The sequence below is a fragment of the Nothobranchius furzeri genome, chromosome 8, assembly GCF_043380555.1.
Source record: "Nothobranchius furzeri strain GRZ-AD chromosome 8, NfurGRZ-RIMD1, whole genome shotgun sequence".
Lineage (NCBI taxonomy): Eukaryota > Metazoa > Chordata > Actinopteri > Cyprinodontiformes > Nothobranchiidae > Nothobranchius > Nothobranchius furzeri.
The window spans coordinates 61,861,444-61,885,581 of record NC_091748.1 but is presented as its reverse complement, the minus strand read 5'-3'; the positions used below and the strand labels follow the sequence as shown (position 1 = coordinate 61,885,581).

The 24,138-nt window shown below is 38.9% G+C and overlaps 1 protein-coding gene across 4 annotated transcripts in view; it reads right to left on the bottom strand.

Moving 5' to 3' along the window:
- Positions 1–1,670: 1,670 nt before the first annotated feature.
- The window catches only part of hykk.2 (hydroxylysine kinase, tandem duplicate 2), a 68,154-nt gene continuing 45,686 nt past the window's right edge, over positions 1,671–24,138 (bottom strand). For 3 of the 4 annotated variants that reach the window (XM_070554193.1, XM_070554192.1, XM_054752267.2), the window contains 4 exons: positions 10,963–11,274; positions 10,172–10,314; positions 9,894–10,074; positions 1,671–9,741 (listed from right to left, as the gene is read on the bottom strand). In XM_070554193.1, the coding sequence (XP_070410294.1) occupies positions 9,299–9,741; positions 9,894–10,074; positions 10,172–10,314; positions 10,963–11,272 (1,077 nt within the window). In that variant the 5' untranslated portion in view covers positions 11,273–11,274 and the 3' untranslated portion in view covers positions 1,671–9,298. Of the gene's footprint in view, positions 9,742–9,893; positions 10,075–10,171; positions 10,315–10,962; positions 11,275–11,746; positions 11,971–24,138 lie in introns of those variants that run through there. The other variant, XM_070554194.1, reaches the window with a different exon arrangement.

Sequence of the window (24,138 nt, the reverse complement as noted above, 5' to 3'; positions counted from 1 at the left end):
CCATGGAATCGTGGTCCGGAAGTAGATGGGCATGACTTAGGCTCCCTACTTAACTGAGGGTCAAAGGTTGTGCCAACACAGTGAGTTAATAGCATTTCCTCTTTCCCACTGCAGAGCAATGGTACTCACTCCTGGTCCCGGAGAGCCAGTATCCAGCATGTTTTTGTTTTAACTCTGCTTCAATAAACCTGATTTCAGTCAGCAGTTAGCAGGATTCTGCTTGATGAGCTGCTGCACAGGTGAATCAACTGCTGAATTAGGTGTGTTGGAGTAGAGAAACATGAAAAACATGCTGGATACTGCATTACTTGGTTCTTTTGGCATCACTTCCTTCTCCATTTATCTGCAGGCAGCAGAGGGCGACATTGTCCTCTGCTGCCCGGTCACTGGTTGTGTCACTACAGTGACACACATAAACCCAGTCAGACCCGAACTGTCATTTTTTAACATGTCACAGTGATTGTACTGCTTGTACCTATTATGGCCAATTCCATGAAAAGTCTGCCCTGGACCAACAGTGAGGTGCAGACCTTGCTGTGTCTGGTTTGCTGATGAGGAAATCCAGATGGAGCAACAAGGAACGAGAGAGTTTCACAGAGTTTTCCGAGCTCATGCAGGCTTATGCTATCAGAGACGTAGCAAACAGTGCCGTGATAATCTAGTGCCTAACTACTCGTTCATAATCCCCTCCAGCACTTTCTATCCACACCAGGAGTCAGCCTTACTGATTACAGTGATTCTCAATTAGTGGGGTGCAACCTCCAGGGGGGCGAGAGGTGGGTCAGAGCAGGCACGCAAGATCACTGCCGCAAAAAACTGTATGTATCCTGGGGGTGCGGTGTCACAGCAATATAATGAGAAACACTGCTCTAAATGAAGCCACATTACTTTATAAATTCAACCACATGTAAACTCACATGCCAGCATTATCTTGAAGCTATGAAGTTAACAACTTTCACCTAATAACCTAAACACCACTATCAGAGTCATTATGAACCGCTGACTTGAGTAGAACGTCCCCGAGGGGAAATGTAGATAAGTTACAAACCTGCACTGACGGCTGTTTGCCGATGGATCTGTTTTCTCTTGTGTTTCAGAATTTTTTTCTTTAGGACAGTTATGCCAGGAAAGCAGCTAAACCACACATTTCTAGAGTTGTAAATGTGATTTATCCAGTTTAGCAAGGACAACAGAAGCAAAACATAGAGGCACCTGATACCTTATTACCCTCATATTTAAACCCTCTGTTTGTATCATCCTACCTACCTTTATTCATATTAAACAGCTCTTTGGCTGGCCAGTCCGCCTCCTGTTTGTGTTCGCCTGTGGGGTCCTGTTGCAACCACCACCACTTCATGATAATTCTGTGGTATTTTCACATTACTGGGTTTCTTAAAGGGACGAAAAGCTTAGAAGAAAGTTAAATTGAAAAGATGAGTTTGTTTTACATCAGTGTATTCAAATCTAAATTAGAAAGAAGAGTAACAGGAAGCCAAATAAACACAAGCTTGTGAACATCTGGTGATAACTTCAGCAGCAGTGTCAACTATTGGATTCAATACCAGCAAAAGTAGTTTTTACTCTCTTTTTTGTTTGTTTTTTTCAGTGATGCTAATTAAAAAAATAGATAGAACGTACATCACAGTAAGTAAAATAACAACACCCTTAAATCAGCTTTTTCTCTCAGTATCATATTTAGCCACTTTTAATGAAACACTTTATGTCAAAACAGGTTTTACAATATGTTATTTAAGGATCATTTTTGCCCGTCTTCGGATGCAGCATCTCACCTCCAGAGGGGGGCTGAATCACACCATTGTTTCAACATGGATCCATCAACAGATTAAATAAATCTAGAATGTCAAAAGCAGTTTCTATAAATTTGTGACATTAAAATTACTTCCTGTTCAAACGCTGAAAGAGTTTTATATAAACATATACAGCAACACAATTGTAATTTATTCATAATTTCATGTTTAAATCTGCATACACTTTTCTGTAGTAAATCCAAATCAAGTATATTATTAGAAAAATGAATAATTTTTCTTAATAAGCACAAATGCAAGACACAAAATTATGTACTTGAATGGTCCTGATTACTACAAATACATGAGTATTTTCCCTAGATTAATAATATTGATTAATTATCCCTTGAATAAGTCAGATTGTATTGGACTTCAGAACAAACATCATGACACAGCTGGCACACAGTCTAAAAGCAGAACAAAAATATCCTTCTGTGTCTAAAAACAAGAAATGATGAACAGTATAAAAGTGATCCAAGTCTTGAGAACTGAACCCAGATGAGGTAACCGTGGATGTCTTATGTTGTTATAATCAGACTCTTCATGAGAGGGAAACCAGGTTAAACATGAAAAAAGACTCTTGATTGGTTCGTAATAAAAGCTTATTGATTTGATGTTTTGAGTAGATGCTCCATCACACACACACAGCATGATGCATTCACTGCTTCGTCTTTTTACTTTAGACTCATGTTAATCATCACTACTTTGTTCCTTTAAAGGCAGTTTAGACTCACTTGATTGCTCCTTATTATGTCAATGGAGTATCATTGTGTGAGTGTTCAAAATGTCTTCCTCTTTTATCAAATACTTGGGCCTATTATTAGATACAACAGTATGCACTTCCTTCACATAACATTTTTCCTTGGAAGTTCTTTACAAAAGCTACACTGGGGACCCTTGCACACAAAAATCATTTACCAGGGACCTCTACGGGTTAAACTTCGATAGTTTGAAAAAACTCTAAATTTATCTACTTAAACTAATAAATTAAAACCAAAAAATTTTTAATTAAAAGAACAGAACTAGTATACTTTATTTGCTATAAATGTCAGTCGTAATGTTATTTACAGATTTATTTCCTCTTAATGCTGTAAATTTCTAATTAATGCTTAGACCAATTAATCAGTTCCTCTTCAATAACAACTAAACAAATAAAACAACACTAAAGAGTTTTTAACACTTTAAGGCATTGCTTTCACATGGGTTTCAGTGGGTAGAAACTTTACCAACTTCAGATCGGACGGCATTCTGCAGCCCTCTGCTGAACAGAAACCACACTTAACAGTTTTTAGGGTTTTCTTTTGCTGTGTATTCTGCTTATAGCTAATATACAAGCAAGCAGTTAGCTTTTTCAGTCCGCCCATCGTCAAAAAAAAAGCACAAGAGGAAGAATTTTACTTGTTTGTTAGTATAATAGCAGAGCATGGAAGTACAAGTAAGAAAGTAATGTCTTTGGCGGCAAAGCAAAGAGATAAAACCAGTCTGAACATCAGCGTAAGCTACACTCGTTAAAGAAGGCTACAAATCACAAACTGATGGTGACCTGGTTTTGTTGCTACTGGACTTGTACATAATACAATTTTTTTTCCAACTGTTTGGATCTTATTACTTTAGAATCAGTTGGCTTGTGTTAGCATTAGCTCATTGTTAGCATAGGCAATGTTAGCGCTAGCTACAAAAGGCTGCTACAAGGTTGTTTGCAACAGTTGTAACTCCATTTTAACCAGTAGAAGAGAAAATCATGAAATTCTAGAGTTGATTTAAAGGTGTGGAACATTTGTTTCTTCAATACATTTGAAGTGGTCTCTATTTGGAATAAATGCCGTGTAAGTCGTACTTAGGGAGGCAAAACTCAACTCAACTTCATTTGTAAATCGCATATTTGTATAGGCAAAAATATTTCACCAAGGCGCTACACTGATCAAGTAAAAACATAAAACATTAAGTCCAGAAAATAAAAACATTGTATCACAAGATACAGATAAAAAATACAGTGAGTACACAGATTGCTATAAGTAAAACAATAAAACTAGTTAGAAAGATTAAAAGACAGATCATAAAAGTAGGTTTTTAGCCTTGCCTTAGGCCCTTATGCTGAGAGGAAGCTCGTTCCAAAGCTTAGGACCTGCCACAGCAAAGGCCCTATCACCACGTGTCTTTAGGCGCGTTCTTGGGACCGAGAGGAGCATGAGGTTCTTCGAGCGGAGTGACCATGCAGGGGTGTACGGTTGAAGCAGTGACACCAAGTAAGGAGGGGCCAAACCATTTAACGTTTTAAAAACCAGTAAGAGTATTTTAAAACAAATCCTGACATCAATGGGCAGCCAATGAAGCGCAGCCAGGACAGGACTTATGTGCTCATACTTGCGCCTGCCCTCTAAAAATCTGGCAGCAGCATTCTGCACTATTTGCAACCTGGCTATTGAGCCATTGCTCACACCGAATAAAACAGAGTTGCAGTAGTCCAATCGCACCGTAATAAAAGCATGGACTACCATCTCAAGATCATAACGTGACAAAACTGGTTTGATCTTTACCAACTGATAAAGGTGGAAAAAGGAGGAGGAGATCACTCCATTGATGTGGTTATCAAAACTAAGGGCGCTATCCAGTTTAACACCAATATTAGTCACCGATGTAGTCAGCTGGCCATTAAATGACCCACAGTTAGGGAAGAGTCAGAATGTATGCTTGGAGCAAACAATATAGCCTCTGTTTTGTGATCATTTAGGCTCAGAAAATGTTCACTCATCCAGGTCTTGATCTCCCTCAAACAGTTAGTAAGAATAGAAATAGAGAGACCACTTGACGTGTTTAGAGGCAGGTACAGCTGACAATCGTCAGCATATAGGTGGAATTGAACTCCAAGCTTACGACAGATGTCACCTAAGGGCAGAATGTAAACAGAAAACAACAAAGGTCCCAATATCGAGCCCTGTGGTACCCCCCATGGTAGAACAGAGTACTCTGAGAAATAACTTCCCATCCTAAAACACATTTTCCTATGTGTCAGGTATGATCTAAACCATTCCAGGGCTAACCGTGAAATCCCGACATAATGATGTAGACGGTGAAGCAGCACTTCATGATCTGTCGTGTCAAAGGCAGCCGTGAGGTCCAGCAGAAGTAACAACACTGAATTACTGCTATCAGTCGCTAGATAAATGTCACTGAGCACTCTAACCAGTGCAGTCTCCATGCTGTGTTGAGCTCTGTAGCCAGACTGGAAAGTCTCAAAAATGGCATTCTCATCCATAAAAACCAAGAGCTGGTGGTAAACACATTTCTCTAGTACCTTACTTAAGAATGGAAGTTTCGAAATGAGCCTTTAGTTTGCAGCCAGCGAAGCATCCAGTCCAGGCTTTTTGAGCAAAGGTTGAATAACCGCCTTTTTGAAATCGTCAGGGACTATACCAGAACTGAGACTCGTGTTAATTATGTGCAATATTAAAGGGGCGACTACTGGAAAGACTTCTTTAAAGAGGCGCGTTGGCATCACTTCATCCGGCGAGCCGCTCGACTTAGCCTTCCCAGCGATCTTGATCAAATCATCTAGACTAATTTGTTGAAATGCTACCAAACCTCTGATGGCAGTAACAGAACGGCCACATACCGGTGCCATAGACATGGTAGCCCGGAGCGCAGCAACTTTCTCTATAAAAAAGTCACGAAACTCATCACACATTTTAGCTGAAGCCTGCACCACATGATGATCATTTAATTTCAGAACTGAGTTAATTGCTGTATAAAGTGCTCTGCGGTTGTTTGAGTTTAAAGAAATGAGATTGGAATAATATGCAAATTTCGCAGATCTAACTGCCTCTTGGTATGATTTCCAACTCTCACGTACAGCAATTAGGGAAACATGCATATTATCCTTCTACCACTGTCTCTCATATCTTCTACATGTCCTTCTTGCGGCACGAGTAGCGTCCGTTGACCATAAATTCACCGTACGCTTTCCCCTCCTGGACCTTAATGGCGCAACAGTGTTAAGGATATCCTCACAGGTCTCATTAAAACAAGTAAGCAATCCATCCAGTGAGGACTTGTCTGATAAATCAAAGAAGGCTTGTTCAAACAGCAAAGTGAAATGAGTTGCAGTGTCAGAGTTCACATGACAACTCTACCTACTGGGGGCAACAGGTGCCAGCAAATTGCTATGCAGAGTAGTCTCAAATAATATTGAATTATGGTCTGAAAAAAGTGCATCCTTAATAGTCAGATTATCTACTGAACACCCCAGTAATAACACAAGATCCAGTGTGTGGCCACATTCCTGTGTGGCCCCATTAACCCACTGCGTAAAAGACAAAGAGTTCAAAAGGTTGATCAAATCAGAGACTAAAGGTTTTCCGGGGCAGCAGATATGAATATTAAAGTCTCCCAGTAACAATATCCGCTCGTATCTAGCAGCCCAGTTTGCTAGGGACTTCTGAAAACTCCGGCAAAAAATCCTTGTTGTATTTCGGGGGTCTATATACTACAACACAGAGGATTGGTTGCGGTTGTGGATGACCAAGTTCGAATAAGTACAGTTCAAAACTGGTATTAGGAGACCAGGACTGCAAATGTTTCATCTTCAGATTAGCTTTAGAAATAACCACCAATCCACCGACACGTTTAGTGGTCCTCGGAACATTAATAAAAGCATAGTCAGCTGGGATCAGTTCACTAAAAACAGCGGACTCACCAGGAAGAATCCATGACTCTGTCACACAGACAATGTCGAGAACATGTGCTGTAAAAAATTCATTCACAAAGAATGTTTTGTTAGCCACAGACCTAGAATTGACCAGGCCCCACCTTAAGGACACTTCAGAGCTGCTGATGGTGGAAGAAGCTCTAGTCAATGATCGGAGATTCCTCAGATCGGCTCATCTCCGACAATCTCTGAAAGGGTGGGGAGCGCTTACCATACTCCCATGAATTGCCAGCAACAGGAACGAGCTAGGCACCGAGGAACCGAGTGGAAGAACACAAGACTACTCACGAACCACTAGAAAAGGCAAGCTTCAATGCTTTCAGCTTGACGAGCCGTCCACCCCGACAGCCTCTCCTCCTACGTTTCCTCCTAGCAGAGTGCGTAAAAGGCGGTGTTTCCCAGCACGCCGAAAGGCCATGCAGGTAGAGGGGGGAGGAAGTATTCCGCTGCTCAACAGCTTCGGGTGGTAAAAATCTAACCGAAAAACCTATTTTAAATAGCGTATGATGATCATACACCAATCTCGGATGAGCGGGTTGTAACACATAGGCTAAAAACAATTAAAATACAAAAAGTAGAGGAGCTGACAGACGGCAAGCCGGCAACACTGGCGCCATCTTGGATAACAGTGCAAAAAACACTGGTGCACAATTTCCAGGAATTAGAAGTGAGCCACATCACAGGTGAGCCAGTTTTGGAGTCTTATTTCCTGATATTTGAACATCGCCTCTGATTGGATAACAGCAACACAACTCTACCACTGAATTGCAATGCTGATATTTTATCTCCACAAATAACACAAGCCTGGAAGAGCTCTGCCATGTGTTGAAGTTGCTAATGCTAATATTTAGCATCTAGTAGCTGAGACGTCTTCTGCTGTTTCCTGGACACTAAACCAACAACAGCTTCCCCGTCGTGAGTCAAGATGGGTGAGTCCATGAATGTTAAGAGACAGTGTGATGTAGGTCTGTCAGGATTTTCAAATCTTAGAGTTTCACATCTGTCTTCTGTTACAAGCTCTTGCAAGAGATAGGTGTAGGAGACTATTTTCATGTTCAGCCTACATGAAAAACTCAGAGTTACTGATTATAATCAAAAATAAGATTTTAGAAATCTTTTTTCAATGTTCCACACCTTTAAGGCACAATAATTAATTCCTAATTTAAAGTGTCTAAATGTAAAGATTACACTGAGAAAACACAAGTAGCGGTGTGCCGATTCACCATTTCATTGATGTATTGCTGCGTGACACATGCTGATTCTACATCAATTTGTAAACATTCGTAAACAATTATAAATAAATGCCCCAAAACAGCCGCAAAGCGCGGCAGGAACATAAATGTTACACCTGCTGCCCGGACATTTTAAGGGACGGACAAACAAAGTGCAATGGCTTTAGCCACTGAGCGTGAAGCGTACTCTTTAGGTGGATTAAAGGAAAGTTAAAGGAAACAACACAATCAACGTGCGACAGCACCTTTCACGCTTCTGTCCCAGTTTAGATGAAAAGAAGAAGCCAGTGGTTGTTGCTCCTAAGCAGCCAACAATCCAGGAAGAAATAAATAAGCGTGCCCGCAACTCCGGCCTTTTTCATAAATCTATGGCAGCACTTTGCTGCAAAGCTAAGGCAGCACCAGCGAGCCTGTGACGATAATGTGACGCGATCATGTGTTTTTCACTAAAGATTACGCGATGGCTGTATAAAGTGGGAGTGGGGGCCATCTCCACACTGTCATGGACTTCCTTTTAGCTTGAGCATAACTTGTTTTATTTGCCAATTGAAACAACGCTACTTACGTTTTCTCACAAGCCGCTCCAAAAGGTGTTTGCTGTCTCAGCTGACACTATTCACAAAAGCAAGACTGACAACCCATGTTTACTTTCATTTTCACTATTGACATGTATCCTGTAGATTTCAGGCAAAAGTATTTGGGATATATGTTCAGTCTGAGATGAAGAAGATGGTGGAGTAAGAGGTATATGGTAACTTGAATAATTTGTGCTTAATTATGTAATATGAAAGTATGAAAAATCTATGACATGAGAAAAAAACCTTAACGATGAAAAAAATGCATTAAAAATTGTGGTAATCATGATAATTATTTCATAATGAAGTCAAAGGACCCTGAATCAAAATTGAATCATGAGTTATCTAACATATCACACCCCATTCATTAAGACAAAACAATCAGTGTGTTTTGTGTGCATCAGAAAACCGAACTATTGCCCTAAATGGACTCACATCAGTTTTCCTGTAAACACGTCAGTCAGTGAAGGCGAAATGGTTAAAACAATGCTGAAGCATCCAGATGATGCGGTAGGAACCCCACTTCATCTGCATCTACACGGCCCAGTCGAGCTGATACCGGTAACTTTCGGAAGAGACGAGACCACAGAAGAAGTCTTCTGATAACGTCGCCACAAAGTAACATGTGTAACACCAAAACAGTACAGTACTAGCCAAATAAGCTGTGCTGCCCCGTTGTTGTTGTTGTAAATACCTTTGGCCATTGTGCACATCCTGTTTTTACTCCATCTGCTTCACCTCCACCTGCATTTGTTTACTATCTGTGTTGCTATATGCTAACTGAAAGAATGCAAAAAGTGCACATGTTGACACCTATGGTGACGTACATACTTCATTTGAGAGTTTGGTTTTCCAAAGTAAATGTAAGCTAGGTTACAGCCCCAGCCTATTATGTTAGATGGACCTAGATTCATTTAGATTTGCATGTAAACACACTGAATGATTTGTGTAAATTGGAGATTTTCCTATATAAAGTATTTCTCACTTTCTGTCATCAAACTGAGCAGCACTAGTAAACCACACCTTCTCCACCTGCTCTTTCCCAAGCTTCCAAAGATCCTGGAGAATCTTGACCCCTTTCTTGCTTGAAATCATCAGGTACTCCGCGTTCTCTGGGTGCAACGCCACGGAATACCGAGCTATGACCAAACTCTGGCAGAAGCGAGACAGTACCAGCAAGTAAAGGCATTCTCTCTCAACCTCACTGAGTGGGAGGATGCTTTCAAACCCAGCCAGGACAGGCCCACCCACCTCAATGGGGTTAGGATGCTCTAACATCATGTACATTAGGGCGATAGCGAGTTCGTGGATGTAGTAGCCGCTGTTCATGTCCGCAAAGTCAAGGATGCCGGAAATCTTGTAGCCGCCATTGTCATCAGGTTGCACGAGCACGTTTAAGTCATTGAAGTCGCCATGATTAATGCCTTAAAGAAAGAGAAAAGCACAAAAAAGATAAAACTGCATCCTAGACACTCTAGTTATGTGACCAGTTTTCTAGTTTGTACATAAATGCAAATAAAAACAACAAATATCTAAAGAAAGTTTAAAAATTAGATGAAATTAAAGTCAAACTCACACTTGCGGAAGCTGGAGCGTTTAGGTTGTACAAATGTCTTGTAATGATGAATGACCGACTTCACAACCTCCTGGAGGGGATCTCCATCTAAAACGTTTAAGTACGCTTCCAGGAGGACAAGATTCGACAGACTCCACATGAACTCCTCCCTCAGCAGAACGCCGAGATGACGGTGTTCCATCTGGGAGAACAGAAATGAAAAATGAAGGAATATGAACGTGTCATTGCATAGATATTTCTAAGATAATGTAAAGTGAATAAATGTTTTACTATCATACCTTCTGAAGTACCTCATCCATTCTAGCGGCCATCTTGCCTGTCTCATATAATAACTCTGGTGTTAAAGGAACCTTCGAAATGGTCACTCCTGGTAAATAAGTCAACAGCCGCACGAGGTACTTCTGACTGCCGTACCCGCAATCTGTCAAAGGTAAAAAACTCTTACTCTAATTTTCCTGAATCTTAAGCCTCGTGATGAGTCGTGAATCTTGTCTGGTCTCGCTCAAGGCCACCGTAATAATCCCACTGAGGATGTGAACCTGAGACACGCTGCTGCTGTGCAGATTTACATTTTCACCCTGAAGATGGATGCATGAGTCCATCTCCTCTACTTGTCATCTAAGCTGTTACTCTTTTTTATACCATCTAGCTCAGACAAATTGCTAATTTAAAACCAGAAACCTACAGCAGGAACTCATGAGGTGTGATACATGCGGTACCCTACAGATCTGTCAACAGTAGTCTAACAGCTGTTGGTAGATGTAAAAATAGGGATCAAGGTGTGACATAGTTTAATTATGTCTTGCCACGTGTTTTAAAGGTGATGAGGTTACAGTAACAGATTATTTATTGTATTTTGGCATCACTGCTAAAAATGCTCTTATTAATCATAGTTTTAATATTTAGCATATTTGGATGATTTAGCCTATTTTTAAAGTATAAAAAGTATTTCTAGGTTGCTTTTAAGCAGAACCCCACACTTAATTGATGTGATTTTATCTGGTTTCTTGATGCAGCTCGTTGCAGACTGAGACTCAAATCCAGTGAAAATCAAAAACAAAGCTCATACCCATTTCTTCCAGACTCATCAGCTGTCCTGAGTTGTTGGGAATGGCTGTTTGAGCAGGAAGTCCATTCTGGTGGAGGAAGGTCATGGCGTACGTCTGGACCTCGATCATGCTGGGGTTCTTGCTGTCCTCTGTGTTCAGGATCTTTAGGATGAACTCGCCACCCTCAGCAGGCGCCACATAGAAGTTCTGATCATCGTAGCTGGGCAGAGGCCGAATATCTTTTGGGGTCACTGTCAGGCTGAAGAGCCTCTTCACCAACTCAGAGACCTGAGATGTGTCAAACTTGGGTTTGGCGTGCTCCACCAACATTGCTGCAACAGTTCAGTTTGATAAAAAAAAATATTTTGTTGAAATAAATGCTTTGATACAACATGTTATAATAAAAAGCTAGTTAAAATTAACTCAAATTACATCTGCCTGTGCTTTTCTTTCTGGCCTAGGCTACTGGGTTATAGTGACGCTCCATTTAATTCTGAATAACGGGATGAAAGATAACGGGTTTCTCCGCATATAATAATGGCCCTTTACCCCGTTTCTATGCTGGTACTTCAACAATAACGTCTCATTATGAAAAATGTCCTCATAAATTAATGCATGAGCTGATAAAACTTGATAAGGCAAAGTTGCTGTAAGTTATTTACGTGAAAACAGTCGCGGAGTAACGGCGGCCTCTATTCACAGCGCTATTAAAGTGTATTTACACGCTAGTGGAGTTAAATATTAACGGACTCCGCTAAAAACAAAAGCACGCTACGGTGTGAAGACATGCTACAGTGCACTGACCTACTTAGATGTATAAAAACTTCAAACGAAACAGGTTTGATTTGAAGACCTTCTGCGCGTGACGTTGCACTGGAATGAAAAGGACCAAATCTACATCCGGTTTATTCTTTCAAAACAAAAGAAGAGAGTGACCGGAAGTACTGTTGGAAAAATTACATTTTCTTTTCTCCGAAAAGAGTGAGATTCTATAAATACATTTGTACCAGTTGTCCACATCAGGACCAAAGAACGATAGATAGATAGATAGATAGATAGATAGATAGATAGATAGATAGATAGATAGATAGATAGATAGATAGATAGATAGATAGATAGATAGATAGATAGATAGATAGATAGATAGATAGATAGATAGATAGATAGATAGATAGATAGATAGATAGATAGATAGATAGATAGATAGATAGATAGATAGATAGATAGATAGATAGATAGATAGAGAGATAGAGAGATGATAGAGAGATGATAGATAGATACTGTAGATATGCCTTTTGTGTGTGTGTGTGTAGATAGATAGATGATAGATAGATACTGTAGATATGCCTTGTGTGTGTGTGTGTGTGTGTGTGTGTGTGTGTGTGTGTGTGTGTGTGTGTGTGTGTGTGTGTGTGTGTGTGTGTGTGTGTGTGTGTGTGTGTGTGTGTGTGTGTGTGTGTGTGTGTGTGTGTGTGTGTGTGTGTGTGCGTGTATGTGTCTAGATCTGTGTGTGTAAATAGATCTATGCATGTGTAACTCTCGATTGTAACTTGTGTTTATATTTTCATGTGTAACTTCAGCTCATAGAAGTTATTGAACACACACACACACACACACACACACACACACACAAACACACAGATCAGATCAGTAGTACAAAAATCCTTTGAGACTCTTTTCTCACCTGACTGATTTGTGCATGCATGGTGTGTTTGAATGCTGTGTGGAAGGTGGGAAATCTAAATTTCCTTTGGATTTAGTCTGAACTTCTGTTGAATGGACAATTAAGCTTTTCTTTGTAAAATAGAGTATCTCAAGATCCTGTAGTTATAAAAGATAGACATACATTTAATTGTTTAATGATCTAAATGAGTTTATTTAGACATGTATGTGTTTATGAGCCATGAAAACGCATTCAAAAGGTTATAAGAAATGACCACTAGAAGTCAGAGTGGTTCATTGACTGGAAAAAGCAGGCTTCAAACAGGGAGAAGGCAGGAGAAGATGTGGCGCAGCGTCCTGGTGATTTTTCCTCTGACTGAGTAAAAATTAAACCTGCATGGTTTGCAGTCCGTTTTTAATGAGGCATCTACTATTTTAGAAAGTCTGGGACTTTTTGTAGGTCTGGTCCGGTGATTGGACACAAACGATAAAATAGCCTGATCAAATAGGGGTCACACCAGACACTCAAAGGGCTTCAGCTTTTGGTTTTTAACAAGTCTCAGATCTTCGAGTTCAGCCCTTAAATTGTTGAACAAGCTAGTCAACAAAGCTAGCTCGGTTCTGGGCTGCGAAATAGATTCAGTTGAGGAGATGTGCAAAAGGAGGATGCTAGTGAAAATTACCTGCATCTTGGAAAACCCCTCCCACCCACTGCATTCCACTGTGGAGACCATGGACAGCTCCTTCAGTGGCAGACTGAGACATCCCAGATGTAAAACAGAATGCTACCGTAGATCATTCATCCCCTCTGCAGTAAGAGTGTATAACTCCTCAGTTTAACTGGTACTGACATTATCCTGGTACACAATAACATCAATGCAATATTCAGTATCTGTTCAATACTTGTGCGACACCTGATGTGCATTAGTATGTATGTGTCTCTTATGCTGCATAATTCTGGAACCCCAAGTTTTCTTTTTATTTGTTGTCTTTAGTGGTTGAAGGTTACAATAATTGCTTATTGTGTTTGTATGTTTACCTATAATCTTGTTATTATCTTCTTCTGCCTATTCTTCAAGTGTATGTGCTGCTGTAGCAAGTGGATTTCCCCACAGTAGGATTACTAAAGTCTATTCTATTCTATATAATGAGGGCAAGTACAAAATTGTTGCCTTAATACTTTTGTTGAGTGCATTGTTTTGCAACTTCATCATTTCCTTCAATTGAAAATAACAAGAACAATTAATGGACATGAGAGAGAGAGAGAGAGAGAGAGAGAGAGAGAGAGAGAGAGAGAGAGAGAGAGAGAGAGAGAGAGAGAGAGAGAGAGAGAGCTTTAGCACCAGATCTTATTTCCAAGAAGCAAGCTCAAAGCTCAAAATGGGGAAAAAAGTGGACGTGGCTTTCCATTCTCAGAGTTAAAATCAACTTGGGTCAACAAAGTCAGTAAGTAAGTAAATTTTATTTATGTAGCACTTCATCTTGATCAAAGCAAAATAAAACTAAGTCATAAAATCATAAACAGATTAACATCATAAAATCAAAATGCTCTCAAAACAGAATTAGATTAACATCAGAAAAAATTAAGTCATTAAATTATAATTTTTCATAAACAGATGAAAGATTAAAAAGTTGTGTGAATGCTATTTTGCTAAGGCCACTTTCATTAAAAAGAAGTATGAAGTTGTTTGGCTGGAGTTCAAAGCAGCTTTCTAAGTACACTGGAGAAGCCTCGACCCTCCCTGGACCAGATAATAAAGGCTGGAAGGAGAGGGGAGGCTGTGCGAATTGGGCATGTCAGAACTGCAGAATGAGGCCAGTTTCTGTGCTATAATTGATCAATATTTATTTTTCTGTTTTTCTGCATGATTGACAGCATCTCAGAGGCTATAATGGCTCTCTATTCAGTTTTCCTTGAGGCCACTCTAAGGAATAAATGACCCATCTGGCTGCTAAATACGTCTTCAGTTGTTTTCTAGATTGTTTATAAATTTGCCAGTCTGCTTCTGGGTGTGCAGCAAACGGTCTTTTATAAGAGGGGCCTATTGGCTAAAATTGGAGGGTTGTAGGACTGATCCCGGTTCACTTGTCCTTGAGGAAGACACTTAACCTGCCTTGCCTGCTGCTGGTGGTTGGAGGGGCCAGAAGTGGCTTGGCAGCCACACCTCTGGTAGTGCGCTCCAGGGCAGCTGTGGTTACAATGTAGCTCATCATCCTCAGAGTGTAAATGTGACTGTGTGAATGGATGAGTGATGCACATCAGTGTAAAGCACTTTGAAGTCCTCTGACTCTGAAAGGTGCTATACAAGTGCGGGATATTCACATTCACTTCACACGTACATTTGTGATATTGAGTTATTGGTAGTTAATAAAGTAGATTGAGATGTTTTTAGCGCCAACTATTTGCTTTTAATTCATTAGCATTGCTGGCTCAACGTTAGCCTATAGCCTTCTTCACCTGATATTAGAGTAAAACAAAAAAAAGCGCTCTTCTTAGGGGTACAAGAAATAACTTCTGGGTCGGTCCTGTTTGCTGGCTTCAGTTTGTAACAACTCCAGAGCTTTTGCCTGCCAGTGTCAAATTGCAAATAGCTTGCCAGTGGCACTGCAACCTCACAAACTTACTGAGTGTAAACAGTAACTACTTTCCTTACTCCTTTCTTCCACTAGACAAGAAAGCGTAGTGAAACGACGTAAAAATGTACTATGCAGTAATTAGCCGCCATGATAGTGGGCGAGTTCCTTTCCACCGGCAGCCAGTGTGACCTTTTTCATGTGTCCCAGAAGTGAAGAGACGCCATCATTAAGTTTCGAGTCTGTTTTCACGTGCCAAAACATGTCAAACTCCACCGTTTTAATCTAGCCAGACAGGAAGTCAAACACAAAATCAGTGTAAAATATCTGGAACGTTCACAATAAAAGTCACATGCAGTACATCACTTCCTGTAAAACTTCTGTAATCAATGTAAACAGAACAGGAAATAAACCCCAGCCCTTTTTGGAGACATGCAGCTGTTTTTCTTCTTGCTTTTTTATTATGTGGACTTCTGTAATCACGCGTGGTTTTGCAATTATCCTGTGATTTTGTGACCTCACGGGATGAGCTGTATGGAACACTTTCACTCCTGTTTTGCATCAGAATTGATCCCGGCTGGGAATGCTCTCGCAGGTGAAACACAGATATTACATTACACAACATTTTCAGTGAGAGGAAGAGGTTAATATTATTAGTTTTGTATTTCACTGTATAATTCTATCGCTCCTTTAATCAGTTTGCCTTGAAACTGGAATGGAAATTCATTTACTAATTTGAAAATGATGAGCAGAAAATAAAAGCTCAACTAAATGTTTTTTTTCCCATTGTTTATACTGAAATATCCACGAAGACTCGAGCTTGAGTGTGCTCAGTGTGTTTATAGTGGAAAATGGTGTGTTTGGAATGAAATCAAGCAGTGTTTTTGGTCCTGTCTGGCTACCATTGTTGTTGTGAGCTCAAATGTATCGTGTTGTTTCCCTTGGGAGGTCAAGAGGATGGAGAGCTGTCGCAGACTTATCCATCTCTTAAGTGTGAAAAAACAATGTTAGATGTGGACTAACACATTCTAAACCTTTGGCACACAGGATTTAAAAATCTGAATTAGCACTTGGGTGTGTGTTCTGCTGAGAAGTGACACCTCTTAGTGATAGTGACACTATCTGCGATTTATTGGGTCGAGATTTCAGGAACGATGTCACTCGTGAATATTTCCAGGGCAAATTAAATGTTAGTATTCCTTATCTCTGTTATAATATCTACAAGAAAGTTCGGGAAAGGGCCTGTTTGCTCACATAATCCAAGTTCCTTATCAGGCCCATCCCACACAGGTTAACTAATCTCCCAACACAGTTAAAACCCTGATTTAACTAAACTAAGTGTAACGAGTTTGTATCTTTTTTCAAAGCAACAATCTGGTTAGAACGCCAGCTTTCAGTGTGATTGGTGCTAAAAAAAACTGGAGGACATAGTAAAAACCTTAAACTCATCAACCTGCTGTCTGAACAACCTGCCAACGATCTTCTTTAAAAAATTATTTAGTGGCTTGAAACCTGACCTCCTGAAAATCTTTAATTGCTCCTTAATGTCAGGTATGTTTCCTAAATCACTGAAAACTGCTACTGTTAAGCCTCTTCTAAAGAAAAGAAAATTAGGTCCCTTAGTGATGAATAACTACAGACCGATCTCTAATCTCCCCTTTGGGAAGAGTAATGAAAAAACTATTATGATCCAGTTGAACAGCTTTTAGAGGTCTTTTGACTGGTCTTCCCAAAAAAAAGCTGTGAAGAAACTGCAGCTGCTAGAGGACCAAGATAACAGAGCACATCACTCCTGTTCTTAAATCTGGACACTGGTAGTAAACTACAGAATCAATTTCAAAGTACTTCTACTAGTTTCTAAATCACTCAAGGGCATGGGGCCAAAATACATGTCAAATCTCCTTCAGGAGGTTCAATTATATGGGGTCAGGCCTCCAAATCTGTTATACAGCCAGTAATGTCATTATACAAGCAAACCCTCAAGGTTTTTGATCAGAAACCAGTAAAGTTGCACCACTGCCAAATTATCCAGAAATACCACTTGCTGAGTTTTGACAACTTTCTTCATTTTTCTTTTATAAAAACAATAATCAAATGTATCAGTAGTCTTGCTCCTGAAGTAATCTGTCACTTAATAAAAAAAATACAATACTGTAGGGATGAGAATAAGAGCTGGGTTCAGTGGGAATTGCAGGGTCAAAAGGTGTAGAATGACTCTGGGACAATCATCGTTTTCAGCCAACGGGTCACATTTATGGAATACATTACCTCTGGATCTGAAGTCACTGACAGACTTGGGGTGTTTTACAGAAAACACTGAAGCACTGGTTGAAAGAACAACAACACTGTGAACATTGTAACATTCAAACTGAATCTGAACGTGTAGCTTTTAGATAATTGTATGTCGTTTTATGTATTTTATTAGTGTAACTTGCAACTGCATTGTATTTATGTATCTGTTATTTTAATTTTGTTTAGATATAAATGCCTAACCAGGGACAAGGGCTGTAAATTAGCCTCAGGCTAGAAGCCTTATGTATACCGTATCTGTTGCTTATGGTGATAATGTTTTGTTGTACAGTTCCTGTAAAAATAAAGGACATACATACATAGGTTCATATGCCCAGCAGGGCTCTGAGATCCTTAGGAAATAGTCAGCTGGTAGAACCAAACAGGGTGAAGCTGTGTTTGGCTTCTATGCTGCACACAGATAGAGTCAGCCTTATGACATCGAACATGCCCCAACTCTAGAAACTTTTAAGTCAAAATTCTAAATCTTCATGTTTTCATCAGCCTTTGAATAAATATTCTTATGCAGCACCTTCTGCAGAGTATTTGCCCACCCTTTAACTTTAACTTTGCTTCTTTTTCATTTTTAAATTTTATTTTATGTCATGTTGATTTTAATGTTCTTGCCATTCTTACTAATGAAAAGCTCAATGAAATGCCTCTGTGTATGAAATGTGCTATATCAATAAAGCTGCATTGCCTTGCCTGCCTCTTCTTTAAACTAGACCAAAAAGGATGATCTGTTTCTAATTAGGCTGCACAAAGTCATTTTACCTAAATACAATTATTCTCATTTCAGTTATTTTAATTGCTTAAGGCAAATATTCAATTAACAGGAACATTCTTATAAAGAAGTAGGGGAGGGTGGAGTAGTTTGAGCTGTAAAACTAACAAATGCACTTTAAAAAAGAAAACCTTGAGCTGCTTATATTATTAACCTCACTAACAGGGAATGGAACATCGGGAGGAAATAAAGAGAAATAATTTAAATGTATCATAACTCCATCTGCCATGGTGTCCGTAATAATGAAATTCCATTTAGTTTGTGAGTCCAGATGAACACATAGTTCCTGCTTCATGTGTACGGATCAGATGTCTGCTGCTTTAGACAAAAGCATCTGCTAAGTACATAAGCAAAAGACCGATGCCCAGATAATTACTGGCTTTGCATATTAAAATATGTTCCAGTAATTATTAACGACATTCAAGGATTAAAATGTATGACTGCAGAGATATTACTGACGTGTAATCAGGTCTGGTTAGTCACTATTCATTGTTTCAGCAACACAGGGCTTCTAATACCTTTTTTCCTACGTAAATTTATTTCCAAAGTTTTGCACAACCTTCTCAAAATTGTGCAAACAGAAAAGAAAAAATATATATATTTTTAAATGATGTATTTCTAGTTTTGGTTGAGGAAATAAATCTATTTCTGTGAGGTGTGAGAAGATTTCAGAAATTATCTTGAAACTCAAACTCACCTTTTGCATCCTTTTGTGCTAATATGTAGGTCTCTACTGTCTATAGATCTTCTCAACAAGGACAAAAATGTCAATTCATTTCTGTCAGTACGCCAGTATTTGGTTTTAGGGATAATGTGCGTTAAAAACGCCATTTCAGAAAGTCTCCATTTGTGACATCACAAATGGGGAAATTGGAATAGAACCACCTCTCTTATTCAAGAGAGAGAGCTACTGGAAGAGCAGTGGCTCTACTCTGTGTCCCTCCCAGAAATTGCAGCTTCTCAGCTAAAAGCAGCCTGGCTGGGGGTGGGTGGGAGTGGCCAGCTCCTGCATGACAGAGCTCTGAAACGGCTCATTCTGGAGAGTACTGAAACTTTCAAGAGTAAAACTGCTGAAATCACTTTATGTGAGAGGGATTTTGTACAAAGAACTTCATATTAACCCTTTGATGCATGAATTATGAAATCTTCAACCATGATTTTGTTAAACAATTTTTTCATTGGTCTTTGGGTGTGAATGAAACAAATTTCAACAAATATTTTTGTAATATTTTGTTAATTTACTAATAATTTATTACATGTCCATCTCAGTGGACAGCGTGCATTCTGAACATGAAATATGGTGGCTTGACTTACTGAAGTCCAAATGGAGGGGCTCAAATGCAATAAAGTCTTCAACAGCTGTGCTTAATAGCAAAAACAAATAAATGACAATTTTGAGTACCTGTCCACTGTAGTGACCATTATGCATCAAAGGGTAAAATGACCAGAACAGAGAACAGAATGGATTACTTAAGAAAGTCTTAATATATCCTCAAAGAAATTTTTAGTAAAGCATATTTATTTTCCTTCTGTTCTTACACTTTATATTATTTTCATTCAAGTAACAGCTGCCAGCTCCTTGCTGGAATATTAGCTTTAACAAACAAATGGCACCAGGTTGTTTGTGTGAATAAAGCTGGCAGGCAGCTCACATTTATTTATGGCCTTCAAATTTTTTGCTGGGGTGTCAGTTTATAAAACAAAGAAAACCATTTTTAATTAAAAATGAAATTATCTTTGGTTTATTAAGACAGGAAGAACTGTCTCAGCTAACAGCTGCAAGTGAAATATGTATAAATGAGGTGTTTTCTGAGAAATTGAAAGAAATACAATGAATGCAGTAATCCTTTGTTTTTAATTACAATAATTACAAATTAGAAATCAAACTAATTAGAAAATCAGAACAAACAATTCTTGCTAAGGGTCACATCTCTGGTTCACATTTACTTTTTTTCAAATGATCAATTTTTTTTTTTTTTTTTTTTTGCCTATAGGCATAAGAAGAAGTAGAAAAGATATTTTCTATAGCGGCTCTCAAGATAAAAATCATGAGGCGCTTCACACAAACTAAAAATATAAAAACATAAAAAACAAATTAGAAAATGATTAATAATATACTTTAAATGAGCAAAAAAATAGAAAATTGTGATTAAAAAATGTAAAAAGAGAGAGAGTGAATAGGAAAGAGGGAAATCAGTGGATCCTGAGGAAGGTGGAATAGGTAGGGAGAGCAGAACAAGGAGAGAGTGAGGAAGGTCACATTGTAACTTCAGACATTCTCATGAGTTATCACAGGGAAGCAGAAAGCCTGAACCCTTTCAAAGTTCGAAATATAAAATAACAATAATAAATCATGTTTTTAAAACTTAACTTATTTATGTGAACGTTAGTTGAGATTTCTGCAAGTGAATTCATCTTGTCCTAATTTGCATTGCCTTTCAGTCTCTTGACATGGACAGAAAACAATAACAGGGAGCTGCTAACCCAAAAATGAACCAAAGCATTACTCACAACTAAAATCTTTGGCTGCAGCCTGAAAACTGAGGTGACTAGTAATTATTTACCCTTTTAGTTGCTTTTTTTGTTATTTTTTTTTTTGCTGGGCGTTAATTGTAGATTTTTGTTCTGCACACACTCACACATTCCAGTTGTTTTTCAGCCACTCAGTCCGCCCACATAATTCCACTAAATTCATGTTCATTAAATTTTTGCTGCTGTGCTATAAGACAGCTTTTGTTGCAATTGTATGACCAGTTCAGATTTATTCTATGTACCTCTGCTACAATAAACCGTGGGGTCTTGTCTCTTAGTACTTATGGTCGTTTAATAAGAAACATCTCAAGTGGCAGTCATTTGTAATCGGTGAATATGTGTTTGACAGTACAGTCACACCTCTTATGCACAAGAACTGCCCAGGGTGTCAAGGTGCTTATTAGAAAACATTTTTTTTTTGTTTGAAGAAGAAAAAAACAATTCCACATCTTACTCTCCATCAAATGTCCTTCACTATCATACTTACAACAAATTCTTGCAGAAGTTGGTAGCCAAGGAAGATGATTATCTTTGAGAGTGAAAGCTGACAGGTTTTACAGAGACAGCGACACAGATCAAAATAGCCCATATCACTGTCAATATGACAGAAACTCATGAAGGTTAAATAAAAGGGAGACAGTATAGTGAACTTTATTATATTTTAAAGGATTAAATTGTGCTTTACCTGCGACACTATACCATAATAATCTAGCTTTATTTTCATCCCTTCAGGAGTGACACATATCAAAGGGTGCTTTGCACAAAATAGCAGACATAAAAATAAATAGAAGGAAAAAGGAGTAAAACAGACTAAATCAACTGCTACAAATTCTCTGTCTAAAAAAAGGTTTCAACTGCTTCTTTAAAGTATGATTTCCCTATAGGGATAGGCAATAGGGGGCAATACATTCCTAAATCATTGCAAGTAAGCTGTATTTTTGTGTTTAAGACCTCACCAACAGATAGCCATTGGGGTCAAAAATCCTTGGGTGCAAAACCTCAAGCAAAATGATGAGCACATCAAATCACAACATGCCCTAGGCTTTGGATTAAAGTGTCTGCAAAATACTGAAACAAACATCAGACTCCTCTAACAATGCCAACGAGCAAAGAGGTGAATGTGTAAAACAACAACGTTTATGAATGGTGAAAGTTTTGTAACCTTTTCTTACAAATCAGTAAATGCATTTTGTCCTCACGGGCTCCTGTAGAAGGAAACATGGCATCCAATATGGCGTCACCCAGAGACTTAGACCTGCTCCTATGTATTTTAGACCCAAATTTTATGGTTATATGTCATGAACCCACCAATATTTATCAACAAATTAAAATCATATAATTCATTTTCAACAACATTTCAATGGATATTTCCAGAGATGAACGGTAAAATTTACACATTGTCCCTTTAAAAAGTTCGTGTTTAACATTTTCCTTGCTTACTATCAAATCCTGTGTTTCCAGTTCACAAGCTAGTAATTTTTCATTAATATTTATCATTTCTCGTTAACTTATTCACTGCCATTGACAACTAAAGTCGTCATTTTAAATCCAACCGTTCACTGCCAATGACGACTAAAGTCGTCATTTGCATTTTTTTTTACTGTGTGGGCGTCGGAACGAGCCTCCACACCGTGAGAACAAACATCTCAGCTCTAAAGCCAATCTTCTTCTACATATGTCACACGTCACGTGATCAAGAAGCTGAAAATCTTTGTGTTAGGAGATCGTTTTGGGCCACAGCTTGACTTTAACCTGTCAAAGATATTTTTAGGCTGTATATTTTTAAAGATAAAATAAGGTTTAAAGTAATGAACATCATCAACGTAGAAATAATAAGACACATCCTAAACGGCATTTAGCAGCAGAGTCGAGGTTGCGTACCTTTGAATAAGCACAGTTTTTGAGTCAGGGCAGTCACTTTAAGATGTGTTGCCTCTAAAGCCTGGATCTGTCACATACAACTGTTGAGGTGTCAGACAAGCTCTCAATCTGTCAGGGTCTGACTGCTGCTACATAATGTAATCCTGACTCAAAAAATATTCAGAAATGCCAGGATTTGATATGTATAAACCAGATTAAACCTCTAACGTGGAATGTTCAAAGTACATATCAGAAAAATCTACAAAATGTGAAATCCTTTAAAGCTTTAATTAGCTGCTGCAGCATTAGCAGATATGCAGCCAGACATTGTAGTGATGGCATTTGCATTGATTAGTTTCCTTTTCACATCTGAAATCTCACTATTATCTGTGCCACATTTTCTATTTTGGTGATAATGAGTGAGGCATAATGATGCAGAGCTGATGAACAGGTTCAAAAGTGAGATATTCACAAAGTTATCTTGCCTTTGCAAAATGAGTTGGACATGAGCTTTGATCAAGGACACAGAGTTGCTCCGTGGTGTTGTGAATAAAAATTAAAAGTGTAAGAGCGTGAAAGGTTGTGGTGATCCATCATGCGTCGCTCCCTGTTCAGGTTCGGGTTCATAGGATTCAGGTGAAATTTATCCTTCATGAATAACAGAAATGGCAGGTGATACCTGTTTTTTAATTAATTATTCACTGCTTCTGTCTACCTCTGTTACCCGTAACGTGGGTCATGAGTTTGTTTAAAAAAAGAAAGTCAGGCAATGAATGAAATTACTTTCAAATGTCAGAATGATTGCTGGGGAGGGCAGCAGGTCTTATCGCGCTGTGAATTGCCTGGTTAATAAAACAGCATCAGACGCAATCTGTTGTGTCTACAAACCCTGGCGGAGACCCCCAGCAGATCCTGACTGTCAGAATTCGAGTGGGCCTCACGGCACCGGGATTTCATAGATTAAACTCCGATACGACCCGTCCAGTCTTGAGATATCTCCAGGTCACAACAGTAGCTGGAATGCTTGTTTGTGTCCAAAGTGGATGTGGCTCTTAGGGAGCCATCTGGCTGTGCCAGCTTGCAGCGTGCAAACAGGTTTTGACTGTATGTCAAAAGAGATGTCTCAAGGATGCTTGTTCCGAATTGGCTGGTTCAGAACTCCGCTAGAAACTGAATTACTCGGGAAGTAATTCCTGTTTTATCAACTACTTTGTCATGATTTCTGGCCATTCTTGCAAATCAGATTGTGCCGTGTCCAGAAAGCTTTACCAAAACATTCCTCAGAAAGCCACGCCTTCCTTCAGATACAAAAATGTTTTTAACCTTAATATGTATCATATTGTAATGTGTATGAGTGTAAACAATGATTAACTTGTTAAATCAAACACATAGTGATTTGTGACATAAATGGATCATTGTAAGAACAATATTCATTTCAAATTCATTAATTTAAGCACAGATTATTCAAACATTTCATTTAAACATCTTGTTCATT